This window comes from Thermobia domestica, chromosome 2 (assembly GCF_964235325.1).
Source record: "Thermobia domestica chromosome 2, izTheDome1.hap1.1, whole genome shotgun sequence".
Taxonomy (NCBI): Eukaryota; Metazoa; Arthropoda; class Insecta; order Zygentoma; family Lepismatidae; genus Thermobia; species Thermobia domestica.
In genome coordinates this window covers 225,012,210-225,029,523 of record NC_137455.1, presented here as the reverse complement: position 1 = coordinate 225,029,523, position 17,314 = coordinate 225,012,210, and the positions used below count along the sequence as shown (strand labels likewise).

At 34.4% G+C, this 17,314-nt stretch overlaps 1 protein-coding gene across 1 annotated transcript in view; it reads right to left on the bottom strand.

Annotated features, from left to right (window-relative positions):
• LOC145678387 (spatacsin-like) overlaps positions 1 to 17,314 on the bottom strand; it is a 159,311-nt gene that overhangs the window by 57,351 nt on the left and 84,646 nt on the right. Inside the window, exon 8 of the mRNA XM_081748468.1 lies at positions 6,388 to 6,495. Within this exon, the coding sequence (XP_081604594.1) occupies positions 6,388 to 6,495 (108 nt within the window). The remainder of the gene's footprint in view (positions 1 to 6,387; positions 6,496 to 17,314) is intronic.

Here is a 17,314-nt window from a genome sequence, read left to right as displayed (position 1 = left end):
AAAAAAAACCTGACTAACAAAAATTCTTTTTCTTTTAATAAGGTTGCAACATTGAAATGTATATATAAACCGGATAATCGATAATAATTCAATTTACTAAGATCCGCGTATAGAGAAATGGTTGATATTATTTAATAAGTTGACACAAGAAGTGGAAATACAACAACTAGAACAGGCACGTAACTTTTCCAACTATGTAAGCATATATATATATATATATATATATATATATATATATATATATATATATATATATATATATATATATATATATATATGTATATACAGAGAAAGAAAAAAATCAAGATTATTTGAAATTAATGGGCCCAAAATACTACTACATACACACCACATAGCCAATCAATAGAAAGAAACCAGAAGTCAGTAATCAATGGGTATAGTTTGTACGATCGATGAACAATAATCAAGCTTCTGGGAATCTGAAATCGTAGTGTACCCTCTCGTCAGTCCCTCCCATAGTGGGTTGAGTATCGTGAAAAACGGTAGTAAGTTGTTCTGAAATACCGGAAATACCTCCACGAATTGTATCCCTCGATATCTCAGTTAGTACATAGATCGAAATAAGTGATATGAACATTGTATGCTTTCATGAGTTTCAGAACCGGGGGAAGGGGAAGGTTAAAAAAAAATCCCGAAGTAAGAAAGAAGAGACAAGATAGAGAAAGTGGCGCCAGCGAAAGGTGGAAGATTGAGGTACTACTCACTACACAGACGAGTGATCGAATTTAAATATATAGCAACTCACAGCCAAAAATATTCACATATGCCGAAAGAAGGCGACTTACTTAAATACGTAGTCTCGAAAGTTATCTCCAAGCCCACAACGAGACCGTGCCCACAAGGGAATTTTCAGAAAGGCGAAAGCTTTAAGGAGACTCCAATCCTCACTGCATCCGGTTGAGTTCTTGGAGACCCCGTCCCTACCGGAAGGTTGGTGCAGAACCTTAATTTGGAATTTTAAAAAAAATCATCCGACCTCTCAGAAAACTATGGAAGACCAGAATAGTAATGAAACGAGAGTAAATAATAGCTAAGACATCCCTAACTAGTAATTTGCCAAAATAAAAAAAATTAAAATAAAATAAATTTTGGATCGGTGATTTCACTGACCAAACATCACCGATGGCTACCCTGCGTAGACATGCCAAGGTCTAGCACGTCGATTAATTTCCATCATCATCTAATTAAACTAAGAAAAGAAACGAAAATACTTTAGAGGACTAGGGGTCGACATCCGGGTACGCAATGGACCTAGATATTAATTTAGTACCGGTTGATTTAATTGGATAACCCCATCCGATCTATTAGCTATATGAACACTGTACGGTAAATAATGTAAACAACGTAGAAAAAAAAAATCTCGGAGAGTCAATGAATGTTAAAGGTACAAATGACCAAACCTGTACTTTCCGATGATCCCAGGATATAGCAGTTATTTTACTTAATTATCATTTCCGTAAACCTTCAATGGTAATTCCTACATGATGCTACCCTATCTGATGAAATTCTTAAGAACCGGGGCTGTTAATATGAGATACTTAAATGTGAAGTAACATATCATTCCCAACTACACATTACTATCCAATAGCAAACTCGGTTGGATGAATGTATCGGTGTAGAAGTCAAAACGCGAGAGATTTTCAGAAAATATATTTATATTCTCAATATATAATATACACTGGGCCTATCCATTTAAGTACATGTGTCCTACCATCTCATTCATTTTATATCATAATCGTATTTTTACTATATCATTACATTTATTCATTATTTACTCATTCCCACGCGAAGTAATATTTTACGGACACCCTATTACTTACATTATGCACTAATAATTCTATAATTGTCACAATCCGTCACGCTTAAACTGCTACACGATAACATTCATCGAACCACGGGCTCTTTGTTCCGAAGCACCCAATTATATTTACTTGCAATAAAAAAATATTTATAAATGCATTCATTGAATGTTAAATTATCAAAGATTATTTTTTTCTGATTTAACAATAATATCAAAGTAACAATGAAGTCTTTCTATAGCAAGGGGAAATTAGAGTTTAATATTGTAATTTCGAAACAAACAGTAACATCATGTAGGCTTACTTCTATTAAGAAAATATGCATTCTTGATTTCGGCGGATATTTAGGTTTCTAATTGACGTAACGAGCTGTAATTTTCAATACTACGAGATCTCATGCTATTTCATCGAAACGTACACTCATATGGACCGAAAACCATGTCCACTGGATATAATTTGAGAATAAGGGGCCAAAATCAAACAACCTAGATCGCTAACTCATGCAATGACGTAATGTCAACAAACAACTGATTACCGAAAACAGACACGATGGCGCTGCAGTAGAGAAATAGTTTACCGTGTACTTAAATATACCCTTACACTTATTAATCAGAACTCTAATATTTACTCTTTGGTGTACTTCGAGTTAGACAAATGGTATTAAATTAACGCATGGTAAATACACTGTCCTCACAGTAAAATCACGCACTCACACAGAACTACTAACCACATACAACACTATAAGTACTACACATAAAACTACTAACAAAACAAGCACCATTTATTATATGCATATTAAAGGCAAGTACCTAATATATTAGACTTAAAACACATTACACCCTTGTCGGTATATAAAGTTGACACTATTGAACTTTAGGGGGACAAAATGAGAAGGGTAACCCTAGGTCCAATTGACCTGGCCAATTATTTAAAATATGTTTACTGGAGTTTGATGCCCAGGGGGCACCTTAACAAGGTTTATTGAGGGACCTTTCCCCTGAGAGGGGAAAAGGCCTTAATCACAAATATTATCTAACCCATTCCCCCACTAGAAATGGTTCAATTCGAAAAATGAATAGGAGCCCTTTTCGTTAGATTAAGCTGTCATTATGATGATTAGTATCACACTACGAAACCTACTATGTACAGGCAATTACTGAATAATAAAAAAAAATCACATTTACTATATACGCGAACAAAATGTACAAAACCAGGTCGTATTTTACCTAACCCCTAACTGAATTCGATGGTTTGAAAGAAAAGGAAAGTAAAATCACGCTTCCATTCTGTTTGTTCTAGCTTGGCAGCAGCATGGCGTCCTGTAAACCGAAATCCGATATTTCACTGAATTATTGTTTCTTTAATAAAATGCAGATTTTTTGGGCTCCTACGCCGTCTTCAGTTTTTAACTATAAAATTAAATTGGATTTTTACCTTGATTTCATTAAAATCTCAGTCCTTTCCAGCAGAAATGTGGTAGTCAATTTTACAGGTTGTGCTTCCAGAAGCGTCCACGGTAAGTATGATAACATTGCGCCGAAAACGACAGGGATAGGAGGATTCCACCAATCAGGGGGGAGTCTTTCAGCCGCGGAAATTACAAAGCAAATAGAAATTGGTGAAATCCAGATATAACCGGATGTGAAAGTGACTATGGACTAGTGAGAGGGGGTGATGGAAGTTTTAGTTACCTGGCCAGATTCTACATTGGTCTGAAATTAAGAAAATTTATATTCAATGGCGGAACTGTTTCGGAAACCTTGTAACTATTCAACTTGTATATGCGAAAATGGAATTTACAATTAATCAAAATATAAATAAATATGTTATTCCGTGAAAATATGATTCCTAATGAGACCTTTCGATTCATTACATTAATTTGAAGTAAAGAGGATAAATACATCGTGTAATAAAACCGAAATCGAATTTTAAAAAAATTCACTAGGTATAGGGTGAGTAAAAAAAAAAAAAAAAAGTTGCCATTACTCTCAACTGTAATGGTACATTACAAACTTACAAGACACATCGTGGGATATCAAACCACGGTGCACCTGTAATTCAACTACATTTAAAACATTCTGCAAGGAGGTTTGGCAGCGCGGATCTTTTATTGTTATTCTAACTTTCGAGATACCTTCGTTTATTTTTAAGATATTCATAAGTAAAATTCAAATAAGAGAAATACCCATCATTATGAATAAGATTAATCCCATCTATTAAAGGAAGTTTTAGAATCAATCAGGGTTCTAAATTTAGTTCCGAATATTTTCAAATAAATAAAATTGTTACAGATGAGGAAGGTAATTATTTTTTCACAGAACTCTTCTCTAGTTTAATGCTCAATATCTTTTTTATTCGGATAAAATGATAGGCGTAGAATGAACATGGACCCTGTCAAGATGGCGAAAATGTCAGTCGCTCCTCATCTACAGTACCTACTCGGGACCTGATAAATATAAGCGGAAGTGAACTACAGGCTCGCGATGTAGGCGGGTCCACTACAATGATGTAAAGAGGAACATTTTCAGGAAGCTTTACTACTATATTTATCTGGAAAATTGCTCGTTCTTAATGAAAGATGCCTAACTAAGAAAAGTAGTTATTAAATGACTGTCAAAGTTATCACTTCTATTTAGCTCATCCAGTCTTAAAGAAAAGATTTTGAAATATTTATCTATAATAAGACATATGACGTATAAATAAAGCTAAGCGAAAATAGCACGCTTTGCTTATTGGATCAATATTGGATAAATCTAAATAATTTTCCCACAAACAAGAGGGACCATTTGAAACGAATAACAGGAATTATGATATTTAATGCCAACAGACAATACTGTATTACATACACTATATCGGTGAGCGGAAGACAAGTATTAAGCTCTTTTTTGATAAGAATGGTCATATTTTAAACGGGAAAGAAAAAAATATGAAATTAAAGTTTTTAAAAGGAATAATTCTTCACAAGTATTGCTTACACTCCGTAATTCATGCCAAAGAATTATGGGGCGCCTGTTACTAATTAACCTATGGCTGTAGGTTTAAACAATTAAACATTTGCCTTCGTCTCAAACTTTTCATGAATTTTCCTTTCAATTAACATTTTTCTGGAAGATCATAATTATGTGGATGGATATAAGTTTATATAATACAAATAATTCGAAGCAGCTTATTATTGACAAAAACACATTCTTTACTTTTAAAAAATGAAAGAAATATTTTCAACTCGTGCAAAGCCTATGAGCTTAATATTCACAGAAGTATATACAACGTACCAAAAATAGCTGTACATGGATTGCTTATAATCTGAAACCATCAAATCATTTAACTTCATACTACAGAAAGCTAGACCTTTTGAAACTTGCCGATAGACGTTATTTGCATCGACTCTCACGTCTCTTTAAGGCCTTGTGTTTTCAAAAGCCTTCCTACTTATTTCAACAATTGCAACCATTAAATACTTACCACGATCACAACACAAGATCAGGTGGAAATAAATTCCTTTCTCTTCCCCTTCACTCGTCAAAATGTTACTCTACTGCGTTCTTTGCATCTACTATCCAAGCATGGAATAATTTTCCACTCAATACACAACAATTTCATTCAATCAATCTATTTAAGAAGTCGGCTGAGTCACTCGAGGCATAATATCTGACAAAAATTCTGATTTTTATTCTTCTTACTTTTCATTTGTTCTTTTATTCTCTAAATGTATCTGAATACATTATATGTTTAATTACAGTAATTTATGTGTGTATGTAATATGTGTGAATGTGTGATTGTGAGTGTAATTCTTCTTTGTTGTATTATTTTCTACAGTGCGTAGAAATTCATATTTTTCACATATTGGACTATGTACAATAATTTTTTGTACCTGTATCTGTAGATGTGTGTCATTTCAAGTATTATTCTACAAATACTTGTTATGTAATTAAATATAAACGAACTATTTGCTGAGCAAAACAATATATTCACATTAAAAACTACAAACTGAGACAGTTTCGCCAATTAATACTTCGGCTTCATCAGACACTATCAGACGTTGATAGTGTCTGATGAAGCCAAAGTATTAGTTGGCGAAACTGTCACACGTTTGTAGTTTTTAATGTGAATATATTATTTTGCTCAGCAAATAGTTTGTTTGTGTTTAATTATATACCAAGCACGGTTTCTACTTATGGAAAATATTACAGTTGTTATTGTAATATTAATCCCGATAATTGCATGGTCAAGTGGGAGACAAGGCAAGATTAATCTTAACTTCACCATATAAAGTAAGACTAATAAATAAATAAATAAATAAATAAATAAATAAATGGAAAGAAGCTCTTAATTCCTTTTGCGCACCGAGTCTCGTTACTGATACTTTGAATTATATCTTTCAATACAAGATAACGGATCACTGGAGCCGCAGTACTTGTCTTTTACACTTGATCATTATGCAGAAGAATAACTTGCTCTTTCTCTTGTGCTTTATAATTCTTTCGGGGAACGTCTGGCTCCGATGAAACAAAAAAATTACCTATAAATTACAGCTTCATAAACTTATTATTATCATTACTACCAATACCTTATCCATTCCTTTTCCAAGCAAAGCCTCAAATTGTTCGTTCTCCTTCAGTATTTGGAACACGTATTTCATATCTGCGTATCGGCCAATTCCTGTCAATAAACGTACCTGCAATTAAACACGCAAATTATGGCTAGAAATACATTCTCAAATTAGTAATTCAGTTTTCTTAATTGCCTTATACAACCCAAAAACAAGTATTGTATGTATAGCTGGAAAAGTATTATGAACATTATAGTCAGAGATACTGAGGAAAACAGAAAAAAGAATAATAAAAATCAGAATATTAAAGAAAAACTCATAGCATTTGTTAAATTTGAAACTTCCTTCTTAAAAGTCTAATTCTTTTACATCAGTTCTTCTACGATCGAAAAAGAAAATAATTAATTTATTTGCATTCCCCTCCCCTCCTCCTCTTTTATGGGCTCACCCATAATTCTGTGAGTGATAGTTGCTGTGGGTGGCAAATCTGTAAGAAACATATACGCAATTGTTGAACGTGACGAGGCATTGTTAAGATGATACGAGTAGACATGTGATAAACTAAGGTTCTTTTACTCGTCTTCTACGGATAAAGAATATGCTACCAACAGAAATCCACTCTGCTGAATTCTCATTACATATATTGAAACAGCAACAGATTCCAAAAATGTGACGAATTTGTGTTTATTGACTGTTCAGAAAAGAAGAAAAAAATTGGCGATGCGAAGTACAGCAATCGACCTTAAAATTCCAACAGATAATGAGGGTAGACGAATCGATGGCATAATACAAGAGAACAGGCGATTGGCTGCGTGAGCATAGTGCAAAGCTTCTTGTTTTATTTGGTGCTATATGCGATATTGTGCATGGTATAGTTGAAGTCGTTGTACGATATGCAGCGAGAGCCTTCAGTGATAAGCACAAAAATCAACGCATAGATATTGATTTAATACAAGTAAAACACAACGCCATTGGAAGAAATTTATATCTATATCGAACTGTGTCAGGTGAGGGATCATGGATGGATAATTTGACATTCAAATCTAAGTGCTCATCACTGACGCGGTAGAACAATTCTTCCGTAAGAAGGAAATCTAGATCTATAACTTTTGCCAGAACCATTGGGGTTTGTGATCACAACTATGTTTTGAAACTGGTAATATGTCGCACCAGTTCACTTCACACGTGGATCCACCATTAATCCCATTTCTTACAGTGGAACATACAGCACCTGACAAGAATGATTCAAAAAATGAGCCTCGAGTTTTTCATGAGAATCGTTTACTTCATAAAACGAAATTCTGTTTACGGCTGTCACACACTTGAAGTCGTGGCAGGTAACGAGTTTCAATATCTAGGGTACATCCAGGGTCTCGCTCCGAGCAAATATTCCGTTTTTTTTTTTTTTTTCTTTCTCAGAAATCGTAAAACAATACGGCAAACAAGATAAATTTAATGCGAGAGCCAAATATACGTCATTTGGTGACGTACGACCAAAAGTCTGCAGATGACACTATTGTAATATTAGCATAAAGTTCGGATGATCGACTCATTCTATGCCTAGTCAGTTTGGAAAGATGAGTGTTTTGAGCTTGTAGTCAAAGGAGGAAGTGAGATTGATTGTGTGGTATGAATGGACCCCGTGGGATGTCGGGTGCTGACATCCATAACCGGATCGTGGAGATGTATGGTTTACATGTCATGTAGAAATAGCGAAGATGGTGTCGGCAACTGAGTGAAGGGCGTGACAATATGGTGAACACATCGAAACCTGGATGGATGCAAACAGTCAGTGGAGAGAAAATGAGGCTTTGTGGATGAAAAGATTCAAACAACAGGCTTGTCGAAATCGATTAGTCGCCAGAGAATTTGAAATTGGGCATGCGTCAGCTCATAAAATTATTTACGGCATTCTGCAAAACGGAAAGTGTCAGCAAGATGTATGTCCCGTCAACTGACCCCAAATCACATGGTTCAACAAACAATGTTGTGAGGAGAAACAAGTGATACAATCGAGACAGAAATTAATTTCTGTTGTGGATTGTGACGACAGACGAAACGGGGTACACCATTTCACGCCAGAATTGACGGTCGTGTCTATGGAGTGGAAACATCCGTCATCCAGAAAGAAATGCAAGATAACTCCCTTTGCAGGTAAGTTGCTCTTGATAGCTTCCTGGGACGCCCACGCGTTGTTTTATTCCTGTACTTTTCGGACGGTGGACAATCAATGCTAAGCGGTATTGCCAGACACTGGCAAGACTGAAGTGTGCTACTTCTCTTCTGACATCTGGTGTTCTCCTTTTGAACGAAAATACGAGACCACGCTTGCCGGCGGCAATGCAAAACAATCTTGTCAGTCTTACCTATCCGCCATACAGTCCCGACCTCGCACCCAGCAATTTTCATTTCCTTCCATAATTGAAGATGGCTCTCAGAGGAAGGTACTTCGCAATCAATGATGAAGTGAAGACACCCATTAAGATTTTATTTTCATATGTAGGGTACATATTATTTCCAAGGGAAGTAGTTAAACCTTGTACAGTGGTATAGCAAACGCCTCAAGGTACTAGGTTCTTATGTAGAAAAATAAGGTAATAATTGTTCTTTATTTTCAGAGTATACAACTAGTCGTCCACTTACGGCCAAGCGGTTGTAAGTCGATTGGATCATAAGCTAATCAGTTGGTAGTCTGCTAAACAGTATAGTATAAAATACAATTTTAATCAATCTTTGGCCGTCGCTAACAGCTATTTCTTTATTTGTTGTTTTTAATTAGTAGTATATTTTATTTATTTCTACAATCACAATGGAAACATGTATGTTGTTTTGATATACAGAATTGTTTATATTTTCTATAATTTTAGTAACGTTAGATTTCCTGTATTAGTAACATATCTGTTATTAATATTACTTATTATTATAGGTTGTCGATATGGTTTGTGGAGAAAGAACCTACGAGACGTAAAGCTCTGACAAGCAATATCAGGTGAGAGTCTGAAGGAGCAACACCGCTTCGTGGAAGCTGATGTTTTTGTCAAAGAAAAACTAGTGTGGTAGTCCTAATCTTAGATTTTATTTCGAGTCAAATATAATTTTCATTTTAGTGGTATAAGTTTCCGAAACATCAGAAAATACGGACTAAGTTTACTTCTAAACAATTATATGTGAAGCTAGCTGATAGCTTCACTTACATAATTAGAACTCATTACAGAAAGCTGGCACAGACATATTTCTTACTTCCTAAATTCCGAAATTTGTTCTGGTACTTCTGGAACCCGGACTCGAAATAGTTTTAATATTGCCCGTTGCTTTATGTCACGTCCACGAGCTTTTAGATGATCAACTTCAGCAAAGATCCTGATATAAAATATTAGGTAATTTTAAAGAGAGTTTAGTTCAGTCCAGTGGTACTCAGAAAATAAACGACGCAAGATGTATGTCCACTGCCCTCATGGACATAATTATAATTCTGTATTCTTCGTTTATCAGACTTCAATTTAAACAGTATTCTTTTCAGGTTTAACACCACCGAAACGGAGGATGTTCGAGCATCCTATATTTATCAACGGAAACATCGCGTTCGATACAAGAATATTTTAACTAAGGAATATGTCGTAGACTCTGGTGTGCCTCAGGGATCGAACTTAGGACCTCTGTTATTTATACTATTTGTTAACGATTTACCATCTGTAATAACATCTTCCCACAAACTTTTGTTTGCTGACGATCTAAAAATCTATCGCAGTATCTCCACGGAATTAGACGCAATTTCTTTGCGAAATGACATTAATGCTATTTCCCAATGGTGTGAATCAAACAAGTTGCTACTAAATATTAGAAAATGTAACGTAGTATCATGCACCAGGAAAATAAACTATGTACGCAATATGTATACTATTAATCAAACGCCAATTGAGAGAGTGGATAATGTTACTGATCTTGGATTCACTCTGCAGTCAAACCTATCATTCGATATTCATGTCAACAGAGTAATTGGTGAGGCCTTTAGGAATCTTGGCTTTGTGATGAGATTAGGGGGTGATTTTTCTAATACTAATGCTCTCAAAACATTATACACTGCCTATGTACGGTCTAAGGTGGAATATGCAGCGATAATATGGGGTTCTAATAGTAAGAAATATATAAATAAAATCGAAAACATTCAAAATAAATTTGTGCGCTTTTTGACATATAAAGAAACAGGTATATATCCAAAATTTGAGAACTACGAAGGTCTTCGAAACAAATATTCATTACAATCTCTTGAAAGCAGAAGAAGTCATTTCATATTATCTTTCTTACATAAAATAATTCATGGTGCAATAGATTCAGAATATTTGTTATCAGAAATAAAAATTCGCGTCCCACATAGAGCAACGAGACCCCATAATGACATATTCCATCTCTCAGCGCAAAGGACTAATGCATTAGATGTATCGCCTGTCAGAAAAATGTGTATATTGTATAATAAGATGTCACAAGAACACCCAGATATAGATATTTTTAGTTGCAAACAAAATTTTCATTTTACATAAATTTGTTGTATCCTGTATATCGTGCTATTTGTATTTTAACGATATTTTGCTTTCATATTATTATTTTATTATATGTGTATTTTAGTGTGTATTACGATAGAATTGAGGTCATATTAGTATGTTATTATATGTGTATTTTAAAGAGTATTAAATACACTTTACAATAAGGGAAAACTGTAATTAGGCATTTGCCTGTTGTTTTTCCGAAATAAATAAATAAATAAATATATAGCTAAAAGGACTAGTAAAGGGTTACTAGCTACCATTACTTTATCTTCGTCTCTGTCAGAGAAATCTGTTTATGTTAGGCTTTTTCTAGTGCACCAGACAATTCACTAATATACACACTTAAATTCACACTCTAAATTAAACTCTATTAAAACTATCTTAAGTTTGTTTTATGAGATTTCATTGTTGTACCTCTCGCAAACATCCCAACATAGAACTTAGACTTAGCATAAATTTCATATTTCAGTACTAGGAAGGAGGCGACATAAGGGACCTGTACGAAGAAAGTGGTGGAAATTGGATAGGACAACTGCTAAAGTGACTGGAATAGAAGTACCACATTCGCACGTACTACAAATGAAGGGAGAAGGGATGCAAGTGGAAGAGGAGTGGACCAGAGTAACAATAGCACTCAGGGAAATAGCAAAAGTTTTGGGTGAAATAAAAGGAAGAGGCCTCATTCATAAAGAAACGAAGTGGTAGAATGAAGAAGTCCAAGCAGCTGTGAAGGAGAAAAAGGAATGATATAAAAAGTAGCAGATCGAGAAGTCAACAAGATCTGCAGGATTACAAGGATGCTAAAGAGCACCAGGAAAACAGTCAGTTAGCAGAAGGTAAAGTTTATAATGAGTTGTGCAACAAACTGGAAACAAACGACGGACAAGAGATTACTTAAAAGCTTTCGAAGATGAGAGATGGAAAGAAAAAGATATTTTGCATGTGCGCTACATTACAGATGAAAATTACGAAGTTTTGATAAGTAAGGAAAAGAGAAAGAAGCGGTGAAGAAGTTTCCAGAAACTCCTCAATGAAAAAAAAAAAAAAAATGAAAAAAAAAAAAACAGAGGGAAGCTTGTGAAAATCTACCCATAATCAGTGACGTATTTGGCCTGTTATTATGACAGAGGTGGACATTGCAAGAAAAAGGATGAAAACTGGTGAAGCCCCAAGATCATATAATATCTCTATCGAAACACGGAAAAGTTTAAGTAAGGAAGAAGTGCGGTGGTTTACTCGACTTTTAAATAGGAAATTGGAATCTGGAAAAATACTAAAAGAATCGAGAAGCAGTAGGTCGTACCGATGTTTAAAAACAAAATGTACAAGAATGTGGCAAATATAGGGGAATAAAACTCATGAAACTCTGAGAGCGATATAAGCAAGATTGAAGCGAGAGACCGATATAACAGAAAACCATGTTGGTTTCACGACTGGGAGGTCGACAATGGATTCAATATTTGCACTTAGGATTCTAATGGAAAAATAGAGAGAATAACAGAATGATCTCCATATGATTTTCATCGATCTAGAGAAAGCGTATGATGAAGTGCTACGGGATATAATTTGGTGAGTACTTCAGAAAAATGTGTTCCGAACATACAAATCCGTTCAATTCAAGATATGTATAATGGATGTAGGACAGACGTGCATGTGAATAACTACAGAGTTCACATTTAAACTGGGACTTCACCAGGGATTTATACCTGGGACTCCACCAGGGAACTACTAGTCTGAACCCATATATTTTTATAGTTGTGATGGAAAGCTTATTTTAGAAAGGATAACCAAGAGTTAGTACCTTGAAATATGCTATTTGCGGACAACATTGTGCTGGTAAATGAGACAAAGACAGCACTACAAGAGAAATTAGATACATGGGGAGGAGCACTGGAAAAGAAAGAGCTTAGAATTAGTAAAACCAAGACAGAATGTCTATTACCCATTCAGCAAAAGTGAAATCGCAAATACAAGAATACGACTGGATAAAGAAGAAGAGTTGATAGTGACGAAGAAATTCAAGTATTTGGGATCAACGTTATAGGAAAATGCAGGAATAGAGGAAGGATGTAGACGGAAAAATTAGCAGCGACTGTACAAAATGGAGAGAAGAAGCAGAAGCCTTGCATGACTATAAGGTATCTATATGCCTTAAAGGAAAAGTTTACAGACTAGTAGTTAGACTTGCCACATACGGAGCGGAATATTCGATGAAGAAGAGAGAGGAACTGAAGTTACATGTTGCTGAGATGAAGCTGTTGCGATGGATGTGTGGAATCAAGTGGAAGGACAAAATTAGAAATGAAACAATACCAGAAACAAGAAAGGCGAAGTCAGTAGTGGACAAACTCAAAAAAAGTAGACTTTGATAGTTTCGGCACGTAAGAAGATCTTTGGAATATCTAGCTCACAGAGTGGATGCTCTAGAATTGAATGGGGGACGGACGTAAATGCCGAACACAGAACGAATGGATTGACTGTGAGAAGGAAAATGGTGCAGTGTGGTGACTCAGTGGATATGACACGAAAGATAGAGAAAGGTTATGGTTAGTGATTCGTAAAGCCGACCCTAATTAACGGGAAATCGTTTTAGAAGAAAAAGATGATTATAGTTTGTTGATAATAGTAGCTACCTAACAGTTACAACCAGACATAACTGAGGTGTCGTAAGTCGCATCGGTAGTTCAACTAATTGTATTATTTGTCCTGCATTAGCTACTCATCTCTCCATAGCTGCCAAGGAAAAGTTATTTTCCGACTTATTCTTGTATTTTTGTGATCCTTTGAACAAATATCTCGGGAGAGACAAATTTCACTCACGAAGTAAAAGTTTACGTTTGAAAACTGATCCCAATTTCTATGAGAAAAATATGAACTTGAAGCGGTGAAAATTATCCTTGAACTGAAGGGGAGATTATGTTGAGAAATATTGGGTAAAATATCCTTTCACGCGAGTCATTTAGTATTTACATCGTAAGTTTTACTGAAGTTAAAGATAGATTTTAGAGATGCACATAAGTTTTCTTCGGGGCAGAAGGAATGCTCGAATTGACACACAAGCTTGACGAACAAGTATTCTTGTTGTTATTGTTATTTTTGTTCTTCCTTCACTATTACATTATTATTATTATTATTATATTAAAATTCTTAGTAGTCTCTTAAGCAATTAAATTTCCTATAGAATTTTGTAATCAGCTTTCATTCTCAGTCTTCTCCTTTCTTCGCACAAATCTATCTAAATGTGCAATTCACTTGAAAAAATGTTAAGAAAAAGTTTGACAGAGCTCGTAAGTTAAAAAAGAAAAAAAAATCTCAAAAGGTACTTAAATTCGAGTCAAACCACGCATGAAGACTGAAGAATGAACATTCGCATCAGACCCGCGCAACTAACCGTCGAGTTATATGAAAAATCTCATGGAATTAAGAATGCACTTTATCACACTAAATAAATCATGATATGATCTAAGGTATGTAGACTTATTTCTTTATACGTTTCTTCAGTATGATTTTTTTTCAATTATCTTCAAAACTATTGGGAAAGCTCTAAAATTAAAATTAATGTGAACGCTTAACGAGTGTACCCTTCCAGAGCGAATGACAATTGTGAATGGCTATTTTCAATAAGGACCTCATAAAAAATAACATACGCAAAAGAAAATATGTTTCCATTTCGTTTTTGAACATTGGAAGAATACAGAACATATATATATATATATGTTGATGAACATCCTATACTTACATAGTAAACTAATCGCTGAGCCAAGTAAACCTATTTTATTATAAAACTAATTCCTTGAGACAGTTTTACCAACTATAATAACGAAATCGGGTTGCTTTGCTCAGCATTAGTTTATTACTTAATTATCGTATACTAGCCAAACTAATATAATGGAGAATATTACATTCTATATTTATACCAATACTAATAAGTATTGGCATAAAAATATTTGCAATATGATTATTATTACAGAAATGTAACAAGTTGGTACTTAATCCTATGCAAATCACTTTGTCGTAGCATTCAAATCGAAGTTGTGTTATATGACGCATTTCTTCAGTTGATATGGATTCTCTTACATATAGATGATACGGTGTGAAACAAGTTTTTTCCACTGATGTACTAGAATGCTAAATTACTACTGGTTGTACTTGAAACTATGATGTAAGACATCCTTTTTTTTGTGTGTGTGTGATATTAAAAACTGAAGTATTTACTTAATCTCTCGGGGAAACCGAACAGTAAACAAGTGAAAGTGAAATATTTTAAGTAAAGTATCGAAAAATATCCTGGTAAAAATAGTGAAAGTTAAAAGCAAATATTACAAACACGGAAGATTTTCACAAGGGAAAATAAACAATTCTATTTTCTCAAATCCGAAATAGAAAATGAAAGTATGGAAAATAAATATATATACTCTAGAAATCTTACAAAAATCAACACATTACAATCACAACTCAATCTCAACGCATTCGCACAACATCGTTTACAGTGGCGTTCTACAATCTTAGCGTTAGTGGTGTGCAGACTCAGCTGTCAATTGACTGTGTCTGATCATGGACTTCAGCCAAGTGTAAGTACGCAACCATGAACTCTGTCCATTATTATAATGAAATATGTATATGGCAGTCTTAACATAAGAACGAGAATATGTAGCTCCGTGTAAATCGAAATATTATTATCTTCTCCATACTCTCATTTACTTTAGATGATATTCATTACTCTCTTAACATTTTGGTGACGGTCATATAGTATGTACTACTATGAGCAAAATAAATGACGCGTCTCTTTATTTTGAAGTTTTTTGAAAATATCTCCGTTTTCTTTATATGTTCGAAATTTCGGAAGGTTTCCCCAGCAGGGCAGGTTAATAACAAACCCGTTTTTAATATTTGTGTTAGATATTAGCTTAAAATAAATAAATTAGAAGCAAAAAACATTAAATTGACAGAAATCTCGAGAATTACCAACTCTGCTAAAGTGGGAAATTTTCAAGAACGCGAGGGAATTCTGCAGTTCAACACGAAGCAGCGACATCTATGTCATTGTGAGAAATGTGGATTAAATCTACAAACTAAACTTTTAACGAATATTTCTAATATGTCTTATTACGTGCATTATCTGCAAACTCCAAATATATGAATCTATGCTAAGTATTAACGTAAAGATCGAGCAAATAGTGGAAATTATCTCTGGAAAAGGACGAATTGGTAGCACGATCGTAATGAAATATCGTCTTTACCGGAACAGGCTCAGTTCACGTAAGAAAACAAATAGCTCAGTTAGTTAAAGCAACGAGTCTGCATGCCGAAGGTAGTGGGTTCGATATCATGGAAGTGCCGTTGTCATTTTTATCACTATGGTTATTTTATTTATTTTTATATGTGGGAAAGAATCAAATTGTGACATATGTGTAAAACTCATGACGATACCAAAAAAGGAAAAGATGCCGTTGTCGCACTTGCATTAGCGTCCCTAATTTTGTTTGCAAACAGTTTCGTAATTATTTCCTCTGTGCTCACTGCTCACCATATGCTCGCTGGCGCAAAACGAATGTTTCCCAGTAAATGTTAATTCTAATTTGGAGAATTTTATAAAGTTTCACAATATTTCTCACTAGACAGTCTTCTATCTACGTGTTTGGATATTTTGATAACAGATGTCCCTATTAAATGTTTAATTTTCCCTAGATGTTTAATTACGGAAAAGTTTTACAATGTATTTGTATTGAATTGAAATTGTTTTGAATTTACTACATAAGGTAAGTAACCCGAAGGAGGAGAACTCAAGTAATTGATATTCTACGTAAAAGCAACCTATTGTAGAATCATGATGCTTCTTACCTTCAGCACACAATCTTTACGTTAGAGAGTCAGACGGAGAAAAATCCTGGTTTTTCCTCCCCTATGACCACCCATCTTAAGCCTCTACATACCATTGTTCGTCTCACAAAATTTCGGTGCTCCAAAAACATTCAAATGATAATAATAATAATAATAATAATAATAATAATAATAATAATAATAATAATAATAATAATAATAACAATCCTGAATATGCCATCCTTACATAATGTAAGGATATCTTAGTTTCTTAGTTTAAATCTTAAATATCTTAGTTTAAAATGCTTTCTTTAGTAACTATTTGAGCAACCATGTAGGAGGGGGTACGACGTTTTATTTTGCCCCTCTCATTTCAGTATCCTTCCAACAGAAAGTAATTTCTGATAAGCAGGGCAGACAAAATGAATAAGAAATATATTTACAGCATCCTCTCCCCTTTCATGATTGGAATATCGCGTTATATTTTTTATTCTACCAAAGATGGCCCTGTGCGGTTAGGGGTAGGTAACTAAAGAAATACCTAATATATAGCGCCCCTTGATTGTAATATTACCGCTTCT